General features: G+C 41.8%; 1 protein-coding gene across 5 annotated transcripts in view; it reads left to right on the top strand.

The window, feature by feature from the left end:
- Nucleotides 1-14,255, top strand: part of MEGF10 (multiple EGF like domains 10) — a 425,111-nt gene that overhangs the window by 168,123 nt on the left and 242,733 nt on the right. Inside the window, exon 1 of one of the 5 annotated variants that reach the window (XM_085846393.1) lies at nt 3,465-3,518. The exons of 3 other annotated variants lie outside the window; for them this stretch is intronic. Coding sequence is in view for 1 of the 2 variants with exons in the window: in XM_085846389.1 (XP_085702515.1) it covers nt 11,236-11,313 (78 nt within the window). In the remaining variant the exon portion in view is untranslated. Of the gene's footprint in view, nt 1-3,464; nt 3,519-11,178; nt 11,314-14,255 lie in introns of those variants that run through there. One more of the 5 variants, XM_085846389.1, reaches the window with a different exon arrangement.

Below are 14,255 nucleotides of genomic sequence, written 5' to 3'. Positions count from 1 at the left end.
CACAGCCGGGCTCGACTGTTCCTCCGCTCGTGTCCGCCTCATAAGCGCCCCTACCATGACACTACAGAGTCAACCTCTTCTTCTTCTTCTTCTTCTTCTTCTTCTTTCGGCTGCTCCCGTTAGGGGTCGCCACAGCGGATCATCCGTATGATCCGCATAGTGATTTGGCACATGTTTTACACCGGATGCCCTTCCTGACGCAACCCTGGTCGCCTCTTACGACACAGGGATATGGTACACCTATTTTAACCGGGGCATACACTGGGCCCAGTACACTGGTACTCACTTCGCCGACCTTGGAAGGATGACAGGCTGAGTCTGTGGTATAGCCTGCGGGCCTGCGGGGCAGGGCATGATGATGGGGGGAGTGGTCGTCGTGAGCATCGTGTCTGCCAGGGATATAAGGAGTGCGCGCCGCCTGAGGCATTGTAGTGGGTGCCGTAGTGCCACGGCTCGTGAGTGTGTTAAGTACGTAATAAAGGAGAGCTGCGGGCAAAGTACGCCCGCGCTCGTGCTTGTACACCACAGCCGGGCTCGACTGTTCCTCCGCTCGTGTCCGCCTCATAAGCGCCCCTACCATGACACTACAGAGTCAACCTCTTCTTCTTCTTCTTCTTCTTCTTCTTCTTTCGGCTGCTCCCGTTAGGGGTCGCCACAGCGGATCATCCGTATGATCCGCATAGTGATTTGGCACATGTTTTACACCGGATGCCCTTCCTGACGCAACCCTGGTCGCCTCTTACGACACAGGGATATGGTACACCTATTTTAACCGGGGCATACACCGGCCCAGTACACTGGTACTCACTTCGCCGACCTTGGAAGGATTACAGGCTGAGTCAACCTCCTGGTGTATTAATTCAGTGGCCCAACGGGGCTTGAACTCAGGACCTTTTGGATCCCAAGCCGCTACCCGAACCACTACGCCAACACTCGGATATATCTTGGTGTTATATGTATGTATATATATATATATATATATATATATATATATATATATATATATATATATATATATATATATATATATATATATTTACAGTATGTGGTGTTACGAATTTGGAATTGGATCACAGTCAAAATGCAGGTTCCGTTAGTTCAGTTATGCCGATAAGTGCATGTTCCCTAATTAGTTTACCTTCCATTGTTTAATGGATGGCAGAGGCAGAAATCGATTGGATGCGCTGTGATTTAATTTAATAGTTCGTGAACGAACACAACACAATGGAGACGCCCCTCCCCCTCTTCTGCGAAGAATCACGGGACATAAACAACTCCCCCCCCCACCCGCCGTTATGCGGGTACGGGGGGGGGGGGGAATGAGTCACACCAGGAGCGGGGGAAGGGCGGAGGGGAATTAGGAAGAGATCCTGAGTTGGTTCGGTTGGTTGTTCAGTTGAGCTTCGGCTTCTGCTTGGCTCGGGTGAGGGAGGAGGCTTTTTGAAGTCATTTTGCTTCGGCTTGGCTTTCAGCAGGCCTTTGGGTTCTGCTTGGCGAGGGTTGAGACTTTTGGTTCAGTGAGCTTCGGTTCTGCTTGGTGAGGTGGAGGCTTTTTCGGCTCGGAGTTCTTCCTTCGTGTTGAGAGAGGCTTTGTTCATCGAAAGAGAGTTGAGCTGGTTGCTCGGCTGGCTCTTCTTGGTTCGTAGAGCTCTTTGTTCTCCGCTTGGTTCCCGGCTTGGTGCGACTCATCGGCCTCATCTTGGAGGGGGTTCTTCGAGATAGCGACGCATCGACGGGAAGGATCGGCGCTTCATCTCACCAGCACGTGTTCAAAAGCAATCTATATTCCGGGCCATCAGTCGGGCCGACTCGACTTGCGGCTCCGTCAGAGCGGTCAGCTCACGGCCGACCCCAGGCACTGTAACAATATATATATATATATATATATATATATATATATATATATATATATATATATATATATATATATATATATATATATATATATATATATATATATATATATATATATATCTGATGAATACCGGGCGTAGTGACGTGCGCCTGTAATCCGGCTTCTCGGAGGCTTGGGTTGGAGGATCGCTTTAGGACGGGAGCTCTGTGCTGGGCCGTGCTATGAGAGGGTGTAGGGCAGCCGGGAATCATGGCGAAACCCAATCCTTATCCCTGTGTCGTAAGAGGCGACCAGGGTTGTGTCAGGAAGGGCATCCGGCGTAAAACCTGTGCCAAATCAGTATGCGGATCATAACGGATGATCTGCTGTGGCGACCCCTAACGGGAGCAGCCGAAAGAAGAACAACATATATATCCGATGAATGTGGTAGACCGTGAGGTTATATATATATATATATATATATATATATATATATATATATATATATATATATATATATATATATATATATATATATATATATATATATATATATATATATATATACAGGATCTATATATCAACATACATAGTTAGTTTTTGACAGCAACTCACTCATGGAGACCTTCTGACAGTAGATTAGTCCACTTGAACTCCTGATGGTGTCAGTTCTTGTGTAAGTTCAGCACTCAATTATTTTTCTATTATTTTCTATTGATCATCTTTGTTGAGTTTCTTTGGTCTCCCAATCCACTTTTTTATCTTTATCTTCTTCTGTCTCATTTTGCTTCATTATTGATGCTTGAATGGCACATCGAGAAATAGCTGTTTTTCTCTCTCTGCCTTTTTGGTGTAAAACTATTATTTTGAGTCTTGTCGAATTTGTTATCTTGAGCATCATGTGGTATTAATTGAACCCTCTCCCAATGGATGTTGTTCTGCCAGAATTCTGCAATATTTGGTTGGCTTCCTTTTCATCTAAATAAAGAACCATCCAAATGCTGTGGAATCCCTCTGTCTTTTAATATTGCAGAATATTACCCACAAGAGAGACATTACAAATTAATGAAAAAGAATGTTGTGGCCTCAGACTTTTGGATTATTTGGACACAAAGAAAAATGAAAAAAAAAAAACACCCAAACAAAAGACGAATTGGAAAGCATCTTAAAATGCAAAAGCCCATCCATGCACACTTTCTATTCAAACTAAACTTGACAGAAACAGCAGTTGAAAAAAAAATGTAAAACTTATTTAGTCATTTTCTCCATTTTCTCATAATAATGGTTTGTTGAAAATTTGATAACAAAAGGTCAAATGGTATGAATGTTACAGGTTGAACAGGCACACAGAGGCTGAAGTGGTAAATTAACAAGTTTTTAATACATGTCCCCGACTGATGTGACATTATCAAAGTCCAAAAAGGGCATAACTGTGAAAAATTTATGAAACGCCCTGAAACTCGAACTTGTTCTGTAACTTATCATGATAAAGCCATGTACCAAGTTTCAGTTGAATATGTTAAAGGGTATGGTGAAAACGTCAGAAAAACCACACATGAGATGGACAGACATAGAGAAAACCTCTCGTCCCTCCAGTGAAACCGATAGGGGACTAATAAAGTAACACGGAAGCGATTACAAACTAAACCTGGCTGTCTCGCACTGACTCGTGGTGGATGGGCTGGTGAGGCCTATTTCTACTTCTTGTGACTTTGCCATTTGACTTTTTAACCCAATTATTAATTTGCCTTCTAATATTTTCATGGGGGTTTGTTGAAAATTTGATGACAAAAGATTAAATGGTAAAAGAGTTGTGCCCAGAACACACATCACATTTTTTCATTTTCTGTTCATTATGTCTGTCTCTGTCTCTGTCTCTGTCTCTGTCTCTGTCTCTGTCTCTGTCTCTGTCTCTGTCTCTGTCTCTGTCTCTGTCTCTGTCTCTGTCTCTGTCTCTGTCTCTGTCTCTGTCTCTGTCTCTGTCTCTGTCTCTGTCTCTGTCTCTCTCTCTCTCTCTCTCTCTCTCTCTCTCTCTCTCTCTCTCTCCCACCAAATGCAATTTAATTTTTGTTTCTTCAATAAAACGTGATCTTTCTAACACCATTTATTTATCAAAATATGCAAATGTGAAAAAAGAAGAAGGTTGGCGTGTCTCAGATTAGTGTATATTGTTCTGAAAACATTCTGAATGCCACGTGTACGCTGATTATTCACACCTACATCAATAAATTTTCTGCTGTAAAGAGATAATCAGAAATTTCTTATTCGAGCTATGATTGCCTCCTGGCGAGGAAATTGCTTTCAGCATCATGAAAGCATCTGAATATCTTCATTTGGATCTTGGAAGGTTTCACGTTATGGATGTGATTACACACACTGCTCATTTTCAAACTGACAATTGGGAATTTTTTTTTCCCCTGATTCTTGTTTGCATAAAAATATTTCCCTGAATTATTCACACTGATTAACAAATTGTATTTGTGCCTCATCATAAGTATATTGAAAATATAGATAGCTTCACTGATGTCCTTCTACCTTCAGCACAATATGTTGTGTAATGTGACCGTTTTGTTAAAAGGGAATTAAATCAAAAGTTGAATACTTGCATTTCAGTTTGAAAATGTACTTCAGCACAACCTCTTAAATACAGTTTTGACATCAGAAAACACACACACACACACACACACACACACACACACACACACACACACACACACACACACACACACACACACACACACACACACACACACCTCTGTCCAATTATTTCACCACTGGATTCAGTCAGTCAACCAAGATAGGAAAGTAAAGCCAGAGAGTTCAAAGGTTGATGTTCTAGGTGTCGGCTGATTGACATCAAGTCAGGCCAGGTCAGGAATTCAAATATCCATCTGATGGCGGTAACATGTATCCAGTGCTGCCTGTTCATGGTCGGGTTGGTGGTGACTAAACCGGCAACCCACCCAAGTCAGTGTTCTCTGCCTCTGGAAGGAGGATGCTAAGACACCCAGTAGGACTAAAACCAAAACCTACCACCTAAGGGTGGCTCCCAGGAAGGGAAAACCAGCCATGTAGGTTGCTTTAGGTAGAAGGTGGTATACAGCAACTGCCCAGGGTGGTACTACCACACTGACGTAGGAGTGTTGAAGTGGTCTGGAACCATCTTACACTCTCTGTGCCAGGATTACTGCTCTTACCTTGTTTCACACAAACTAAGTTACCAAGCTAGCTTTAATTTTTCTTTCTCATGTGCACCATACACTTATTTCAATCCATATCTTCACAATTTCCTTTTCTTTCCTTTCATTTTCTTTAAACCATGAATTATAAACAAGGAGAGGTACAACAGGTTTGTGTCCCCTAGTTCCGGTATTCTGGGGTGTGAATAATCTCTGCAGTCCTGCCTGTCTCTGCTGCCAATGAGAAGGCCAAGGTTCTCAAGCAGTTGTAGTATTGGTCCTGACTTTTTTTCTCTTCATTTCACCAACATTTGTGGTCTTCCTTCTAACCTTTCTTCTGTTGTACACCATTTAGTTGGTACCTCTCCTCATGTCTTGCTTTTCTCAGAGACCCAACTGTCAAATGAGGTTCTCGTGAATTTCTTTTACATTTCCAACTCACCTTCACTCACAATTCCATTTCAAATAAGAAGTCTGTGCTTATTCCAAATTCAACACGCTTGTTGTATGCCTTGTGGATCTTGAACCTCCAAACTATCACTATTTTCTCTGTTTCACCTACTGCTCTCCTAACTCTACAAACTTTACAACTTACTTTGATTATCTAAATTCCTGCAATGAGGCCATGACATCCTCACACCCTCAATCTGAAGTTATTGATTTTGGAGATATCAATGTACACATTGATGGGGGGGGGGGGGAGGGAAGTGGCAGTTTGAAGCTCTCATGTTTTCCATTCTTAATGATTTGGAGCAAATTATTAACCACCCACCCATGTTCTAGATGTACAAGACCACTCTCCCAATATTCTGGACCTGTTTTTCACCTCCAGTCTGTTATGTTCTTGCCACACAATTTCATCCCTGATTGGTTCCTCTGACCACACTCTTGGAATGTCTCTTTACATAACGTTTCCTCAAGCATCCTCCTCCTCCTCCTCTCCATAAATGTCCGTATTGACACTTCAATATTGTTGACTGGACTGGCTTACGGAAACTCTATTTTGGCTTTCCTTGGGAAGATTACTGCCTCTTCTAGGGTGATGTCTCTGTCTCTGCAGAGTGTATGGCTGAAGTTATTTTTTTTAAGAATGGAAGCGCATATCCCCTTTTTCAGCCATTCGTTTTCTGTTGCCATTCATGCAAGGGACATGGCTCATCGAACTTTGAAAATGTCTTCTTACTCTGACTGAAAAATTCATCCTTCATCTCCGCTATAAATCATTGCTAATATGTTATTCATGAGGCGGAGGATTCCTTTATCTAAAGGAAGTGTGAAAATCTCTCCTCTTCTTTCACTCATTTATCTTTCTGGTCTTCAGCCAAATATATCTCCAACAACTTTTGTCGCTCTATCTTTCCTTTGCTTTTCTGTTCCGGTGATACTATAGCTGTCTCTCCAACTGACAAAGCCACTCTTTTAGGTTCTCTTTTCTCCTCTAATTCCACATTGGATGACCTTAACATTCCAACACCCCCGATGCACCCATTACCGATCATGTGCCTCTCCCAATAATCTCACCAGTGCTTGCTCGTTTGTTTCACTTCTGTTTAAACACTAAAACATTCCCTGCTTTCCTTTCTGAAAGTCCCTGGGATGTCTATCTTGTAAATGCCGTGTTCTCTGCCCCATCCCTCTCCCTTCTACAGATCTACTTATGTCTCTGTTCCCCCACTGTATATTGTACTTCACGTTCATTCCCATTCCAGCCAGACCTGCCACTCACTTTGCCCAGTGTTCCATTAAGAAGCATGCATCGAGATTGAGCAACACCTGGTCAATGCCTGCACAATGCCTCCTCCCACTCCATAAAATGCTTTACTAAATCACTTGGTTTATTGCAGAGCAGCCCCAGAAGTCTGGTATTGCTGTAATGATCTCATTGCTTGATCAATTATTCTATCATCGAATTGTCCAACCTCAGTGCGTTTCCTTGCAGTCCTTCTCATTCTTCAACAGGCTGAGCTCCTTTGCTTTGCTCTCTGTGCCCACCTCATCTTCACCTGGCAGCGCTGCAAGTTTTCCACAGGTGGGCTCTCGCTCTCTCGCTCTCTCGCTCTCTCGCTCTCTCTCTCTCTCTCTCTCTCTCTCTCTCTCTCTCGCTCTCTCTCTCTCTCTCTCTCTCTCTCTCTCTCTCTCTCTCTCTCACTCTCTCGCTCTCTCTTGCTCTCTCACACACACTGAAGCAACCTCTTGGCTAGGATCCTGGATGGGTTGCCCCTCCGACGTGGGATACTCGACTGATGGAACAAGAATTTGGAATTTGTCCAGAATGCTGATGATGACTTGCTTCTTCTTCTTCACAAAAGAGACTGTGGGAGGTTCAACCTTCCCTTTAACCTACCCAAATTAATGCCAGCAGATGGGACACCCAGTGTTGGGGGTGATACGAGCATCTTAGGGTTTTCCTTCCTTTTAGTGTATGTATGTTATTTGTGGTGCCCAACCCAGCATGTTCTCCAACAACTGCAACCTTAGGCTATGAACAGACGTACAGGACAGCTACCAATCAAATGGATCTTTGTCAATTGGAGTCGGTGACTTCTGGGTGACGTTACCGTGACCACATCAATCGTGTAATGTTTTTGAAACTTGTATTTCAAATAACAGATACAAAGTCAAATGAGGAAGTTCACCATTGCATACAATGTGCAACATTGATTCCTGCATTGAGTCATTTCTGCTGCCTAGTGACCCAGTCCTGCTGGCTCAACTCAAGCATGTTCACCTCGTCCACCGTGGCTGTTGAATGATTGAGTCTTGTCACGTTGTTCCCTCTCATACACTGGCTCGTCCAGGATGATTGAAGAGCTCAAAGTAATTCTTTCCTGATACACAATCTTAATGAGTTTTAATCAACTGATTATAATCAGTTCCATATGTTCACAACACTCTGGAGATCAACACCTCATTCACTCATCAGAGTAAAATCGAGCACAGGGACGATCGAAATTCGCAGCTCGTCACATGTCACCCGTCTCCCTACAGCTCACTCTCACGGGGAAAATAGTAACACAGAATGATCTCGTGCTTTCCAGCAAATGTGATTCCAGTGTATACTGGAAGTTTCATCTGAGAACGTTCCAGTACCTTCACAAATCTCACCAGGCAGTTGAAAATTCAATACTGCCCTCTACAGTCAAAATTAGCTCATTACATTAAGTAGTGTATATTACAATTTACCAATGTGTGCTGCAGCAAACTTATAACATGTGACCGTCAATTTTACTTGTTCATGTATAGACATTTACTAATGCTTATTCACAAATACCACAACATCTTGCTTTTAGCTGACACCCAGTTTTATGTCATATTTTTATTTTTCTGACAAATTATTGCGATGTATCCTTATTTTGTCAAACCAGTGGCTGTTCCACTCGCAGCAGTGATTTTCAGTAAGTATGGTGAGTTGAGCCCGAAGGGGGTTGACGAAGGTTGCCCCCAAAATAGGTATTTGCTTTCTTCTCAGAAACTACATGTGCAATTCTGATGAAATTTGACCACAACCTTCATCACCCATGATGTACCAAAGTTTGTTCATGGCATTAAAAAAATCATGGTCTGAGGGGGTCTATGGAGGGAGTGTATGGTGGGGGGGGGGTTGCCCCCTCCTAAAGAGGTATTTGCTTTCTTCTCAGAAAAGACACGCACAATTCCAATGAAACTTGACCACAACCATCATCACCCATGACATACCAAAGTTTGTTTATGTCATTAGAAAAATTTGGGTGTAAGGGTGGATGCCCCCCAAAATATGTATTTGCTATCTTCTCCGAAACTACACACACAATTCTGAAGTAACTTCACCACAACCTTCATCATTGGTGATCTACTAAAGTTTGTTCACACATTAGAAAAATTGGGGTATAAGGGGGCATAAGGGTGTTTTAGGGGGGTTGCCCCATAAAATATGTATTTGCTTTCTTTTCTGAAACCACACACACACAATTTCGATGAAACTTGACCACAACCTTTATCACCCTTGATATTCCGAAGTTTGTTCACGGAATCAAAAAAGAAAAAAAAATCCATAGATTTTACTTTCTTCTTCGTTGCATATTTTGTGGGTCATTCATGCCTTCCATTGGTTCCCTGGGTATCTTATTCATCTGCTACCAGGTGAGTGCCTTGGTGTATTGCCCCTTTGTTTTTATAAACATTTAAGACGTTTCAATTTACTGTATGGAAAATTTATTTGGCATCATAACATCGAGTTGAATCTGCAGCTGAGCTCATAAAACAACTTATTTTGGCTTGCATATCTATTCCTCTGTTCTTCTTTACTTCCATTCTACTGGTTTGTATTTACATACATGAACTTTCACTTCTATACTAAATACAAGCTGATGCTGGCTTGCACTTCTATATACCTATAGGGATACATGAGGAATCCCACACACAGGAGGAGGCCACACACCCCATCAAGGCCGTGTCATCTCAACTTTCCTTTAACCCAGGGAAATAACTATCCTAACACCTCCTAATACAACTACTCAGTAAAGCTCAGTTCCCTTAGGACATGGGGGATGTGATTTATACCTGCATCGCCCCCCCCCACCCCTCCCATTTTATATTTCCTCTAATTAGACAAAAAAAAACTTATTGCAGATTCCCACTTGACATGATACATACAAAACAATTAGACATCTCTAATTTACAGACATCACCACTCAATCACACCTGGATAATCTTAAGCTACCTACCTTTCAGACTGCCAATAGCCCTGTACCTCTTCTCTGTGCACATTGCTTATATCCAAGTACTTATATCCAAACTCATTTTAGATGTATAACTCTCCTTGCCTCTACCACCTTTTTTGGAAGATAATTTCATGCTTTAACAACTGTGTAAAATACCGTTGCTTCTGTTCTATCCGCCGTACTCTTCTTCCCTCTTCAATTATGCCCTCTCATTCTGTGACTGCCCACCTTGATTAAAAAAAATACACTGTCCTGCTTCATTCTTATCTGCACCCTTCATGATGTTAAACATCTCTCTCGTATCCCCTCGTAATTGCCTCCTTTCTAGTGTATAAAGCCCTGTCTCCTTCAGTTGATCCTCAAATCTTAGTCGAGCAAGGCCTGGAATCAATGCCGTCGCTCTCCACTGAACCCTCTCTTTGACAGCTTTGTCCTTCTTCATATTATGTAGTGACCAAACCAGCACACAATATTGTAGATGAAGCCTCACTACATTACTGTACAGCATTACACTACCTCATTTGATTTATAATCTTTCCCCCTGTGAAATACAATGTAAGGTTGCTTGAGGAGATGGTGAAAATGGATTTGTTTTGAAGATAATTGTGGTGTTATAGTGCTCCCCACCAGAAGGTCTCGATCCTTGGCCATCTGACACGATTCGCAGGGTCATGGGTTTGCTCCAAGTGTTCCAGGTGCAGTGTGACAGGCACCAGTCTTGGGAGTTTGTTTTCCAGGGGTTAACATCACAATCATTCCAACACCAGCGAGGTTCCCGTGCTACGCATGGGTGGGAGCCTGGAATGTCAAAAAATATTTTTTTTAATGAAAACAGCCTTGAAGTCTCATATATAGCATGACCAGCCCTTAGTCACCATTTTCTATCTTTGCTTATCTGTATTGCTGAGAATAGTTTCCAATTTGCTGGGTTCCCAAACTCGAAGGTCACCCACCACAACGAGTGTGCTGAAAGTTCATTTTGTCCAGTTTTATTTACCGCTTCATTTGCTGCGTTATTTCATTACTCAAGGTTTTTTTGCATGACCAGTAGAACAAAACATTTTACTAGAAATTCAATTTTCCCTGTCATCCAAGAGTCACAAATAACAATGGCCCACAGAGTAACATAATGGGAAATAATAACCATGTGTGGAATAGATTATGGATGTGCATAGTGAGTGCTTGAGGTAATGGTGGGGAGAAGAATTGAAAGACTGAGGCTTCAAATGCTCTCCTCATCACTCAACAGCATTTTAAATGCTCAACAGTGTGCAGCTCGTGCACCCCCCCCTCACCAACACCACTCGCCAATTTTTTCCTCTATCAATCTCCCCCCAACCCCCCAATGTTCCCCGCATCCCTTGCTGTTCCTCTCCACTTATTTTCTCCCTCGGCCCTGCTGTTGGCATTCCCCTCTCTCTTTCTGCTGTTCCTTTTGTTATATTGTGTCCTGATCCGTTCTGTGCTCCAGCTCTTCCACGAGCCTTGACTCTGTACACAAAAAAAATGAGGAGGATGAGATATGGACACAGGGAGACAATTCCACAGAGTAATGGGAGGAATGAATGCAGGTGGAGAACTGGACTGGACCTTGGGAAAGGTGAGCAGAGGTGCGTTATTTCTGTGCCTTGCGTATTCGTCGTCCTATTCCACACATCTACTATACTAAAAGGAGGTGTGTGTGTGTGTGTGTGTGTGTGTGTGTGTGTGTGTGTGTGTGTGTGTGTGTGTGTGTGTGTGTGTGTGTGTGTGTGTGTGTGTGTGTGTGTGTGTGTGTGTGTGTGTGTGTGTGTGTGTGTGTGTGTGTGTGTGTGTGTGTGTGTGTGTGTGTAAAACACTTCATTCTAAAGGGTTCCTGACTGTCCGAGAATAATAAAAACCCTAATCCTAATAATCGATTCACTTGGTTGGAAAGCAAATAAATCGATTAACCTGGAACAAACATTTGTGTCCATGTAACCATGAAGATGTCTGTTTTAAAAAGACGTGGGAATGGGAGCTTCATCTAATGGTTCCAACACGGTGACATTTATTATTCTACGACAACAGGAACCATTTGAAGGACACGGGAGGATACATAGTAATATTTATCGTAGAATATAACAACATATTAGCAGCCCATGGAAGGAGCACACAGACAACTAGAGGGGGAGCACTCGGTAGAGTGCAAAACCTCCGCCGCCAATACTGCTGGGTCATTTAAGTGAACCTGATATCCTATTAATTGTAGGTCAAAACGGATCAGACTCTACTGAACCACGATTGAATAAACTAAACTAGATTGACGTGCATGTGGAAATGCCCAAAAAAAAAAATCGAAATTTTTTTGAAAAAAAAGTTGCAAAATTTCTGGGGTTTTTTTCTCTAACAATTTTTTTATTTGGGGGGGGGGTTGGAAATCACTTAAAACATGTAGAAATGCAAAAAAAAATTAAAATATTTTTCAAATAAAATAGAAATTTTTTTGAAAAAAAGTTGCAAGTTTTTTTTTTTATTTTTTTTTTTTGGGGGGGGGGTTGGAAATCACTTAAAACATGTAGAAATGCAAAAACAAAAATTCAAATATTTTTTCAAAATGGCCGCCATAGCGGCCATATTGGACTTTGCACCAAGTCCAAAATCTAATGGCATGATCCTTGGACCATACCTAATCCCCCCACCAAGTTTCGTCGAAATCCGTCGAGGAGTTTTTCCGTAATACTGTTCACAAAAAACAAACAATCAAACAAACAGACAGTGGTGAAAACGGGAACCTCCGTCCATATTCGATGGCGGAGGTTAACAAGAACCACGGCCACGACAACAACAGCAATTACGTGTTTTAAAAATCCTTTTTTTTTCGTGTTCCACTTCATTTTACATCCTCATTGACACAGATAGACATGCACTATATTTGTGAAGTACATCATGCTATATTTTGATTTATCCCATCAGCAAAGCGACCGGGAGGCACCCCCATAATTTATTAAATGTGCTTTCTCGTTCAACATTCAAATCGGATCATATCAAATGAGTGTATGGTTTTGTTGTGGAGGTCTAATGTCCCATATGTATCACCTTTAATTCGAAAAATTAATAAAACAAATAACTCCCAAGCTTTCGTGTGTGACGCAGAGGCTGCGAGTTTGTACATGTTGCTGCGTTTGAGCCTGGGGAGTAACTGCTGAAATTCATCTGTCTGGGTTCTTCGTGACATCTTCGTTTATTTCTCATTTCTCTTTATTCATTCTAATTGTTGCTTTTTTCTTTATTTCCATCGCTGAAGGAGAGGGTCTTGCGTTTGCGTCCGTTTGCTTGTCTGTCTGTCTGTCTTTGTTTGTTTGCTTGTTTGTTTATTTGTCCGTAAAGAACTTTCGTGTTTTTCTCCACAACCACTTGTCGGATTGAGACAAAATTTTCACCATGTGTGCGACTACTCATGCAGAAACTTTACACATCTGACTGCCTATGCATGAGGAACAAAAGGTACACACATATCATGTCATTGGTCACATAGTTTGGCAGCCATATTGGATTTACCCTGAAACCTATAAAAATCATCTTCTCCAGAAAGACTAGACAGATCGAGAAGAAACTTCACACAAATGTTCCTCAAGCCTTGGGTGTACAAGTTTGTTGAGGAATAATTGATAAGTCACATTTTTTGTTGCCATATTGGATTGAAGGAAAATATGAAATAATGTTTTCTCTGGAACTGCTTCATCAATCGGCGTGAATCTTCTCAATTATAATCAAGTCATGATGGGGAGTACATGTTTTATATTTCAACTTGATTGGTCACACAGTCTGGCAGCTAGAATGATTTGATTTTTTTTGATCTGGGTTCTTTTGGATTTCTTTTTCGATTATTTATTTTTTTTTTTGAATAAGGCTCACTTGGCTGTGCCTGGATGTATTTGAGGGTAGAGAAGTAGCAGCTGAAATGCAAATCCTATCCAGGTTCCTCCTGATGACTTCATTGTTGCTTTTTTCTTGTTTGGGTTCCTTCTGATTCCTCCAATGCAGGACTGTACCCATTTGGTCTTCCGTTTGATTTAAATTGAATTTATTTTTATCCCAGTCTAAATTCAATTCAACAATAATATAGAAAAGTCAAGGGTCAGGGTCAGGTGTCCATTCAAAGCAGGCTTGCATCAAAGTGGGACGTCTTTGTACCCGGTCATCATTGCCAGCAGTTATTTTGTGACAGTTTTAGTTATGTCTTTTAGTCATTACATAATGCACCGGTACACAAACACCACACAAAACAAGGCCTGGTGAGGGTCTGCAATCTTAAATTGCTCTTTCTAGTTTCTCTCTTTCGTTTTCAATCTCTCTAAGGAGAAGCGAATTCTTGCAGAAATTTTTCTGTACGGCTCACTTGGTTGCGCCAGGATGGGTTCGAGGGTTAGGCAGCAGCAGCTGAAACCCGAATCCTATCCTGGTTCCTTGTGATGACTTCTTGACTTCTTCTTTGCTCTTTATTTATTCGGGATCCTTCTGATGACTCCAAGGCAGCGTTTGATCTCCCATTTGCTGTTGCGTTTACTAAGATTATTTATT

This window comes from Eptatretus burgeri, chromosome 11, assembly GCF_056783735.1.
Source record: "Eptatretus burgeri isolate ZD-2024b chromosome 11, Ebu_testis_v1, whole genome shotgun sequence".
NCBI classification, from domain to species: Eukaryota; Metazoa; Chordata; class Myxini; order Myxiniformes; family Myxinidae; genus Eptatretus; species Eptatretus burgeri.
This window is presented reverse-complemented; position numbering and strand designations above follow the sequence as displayed.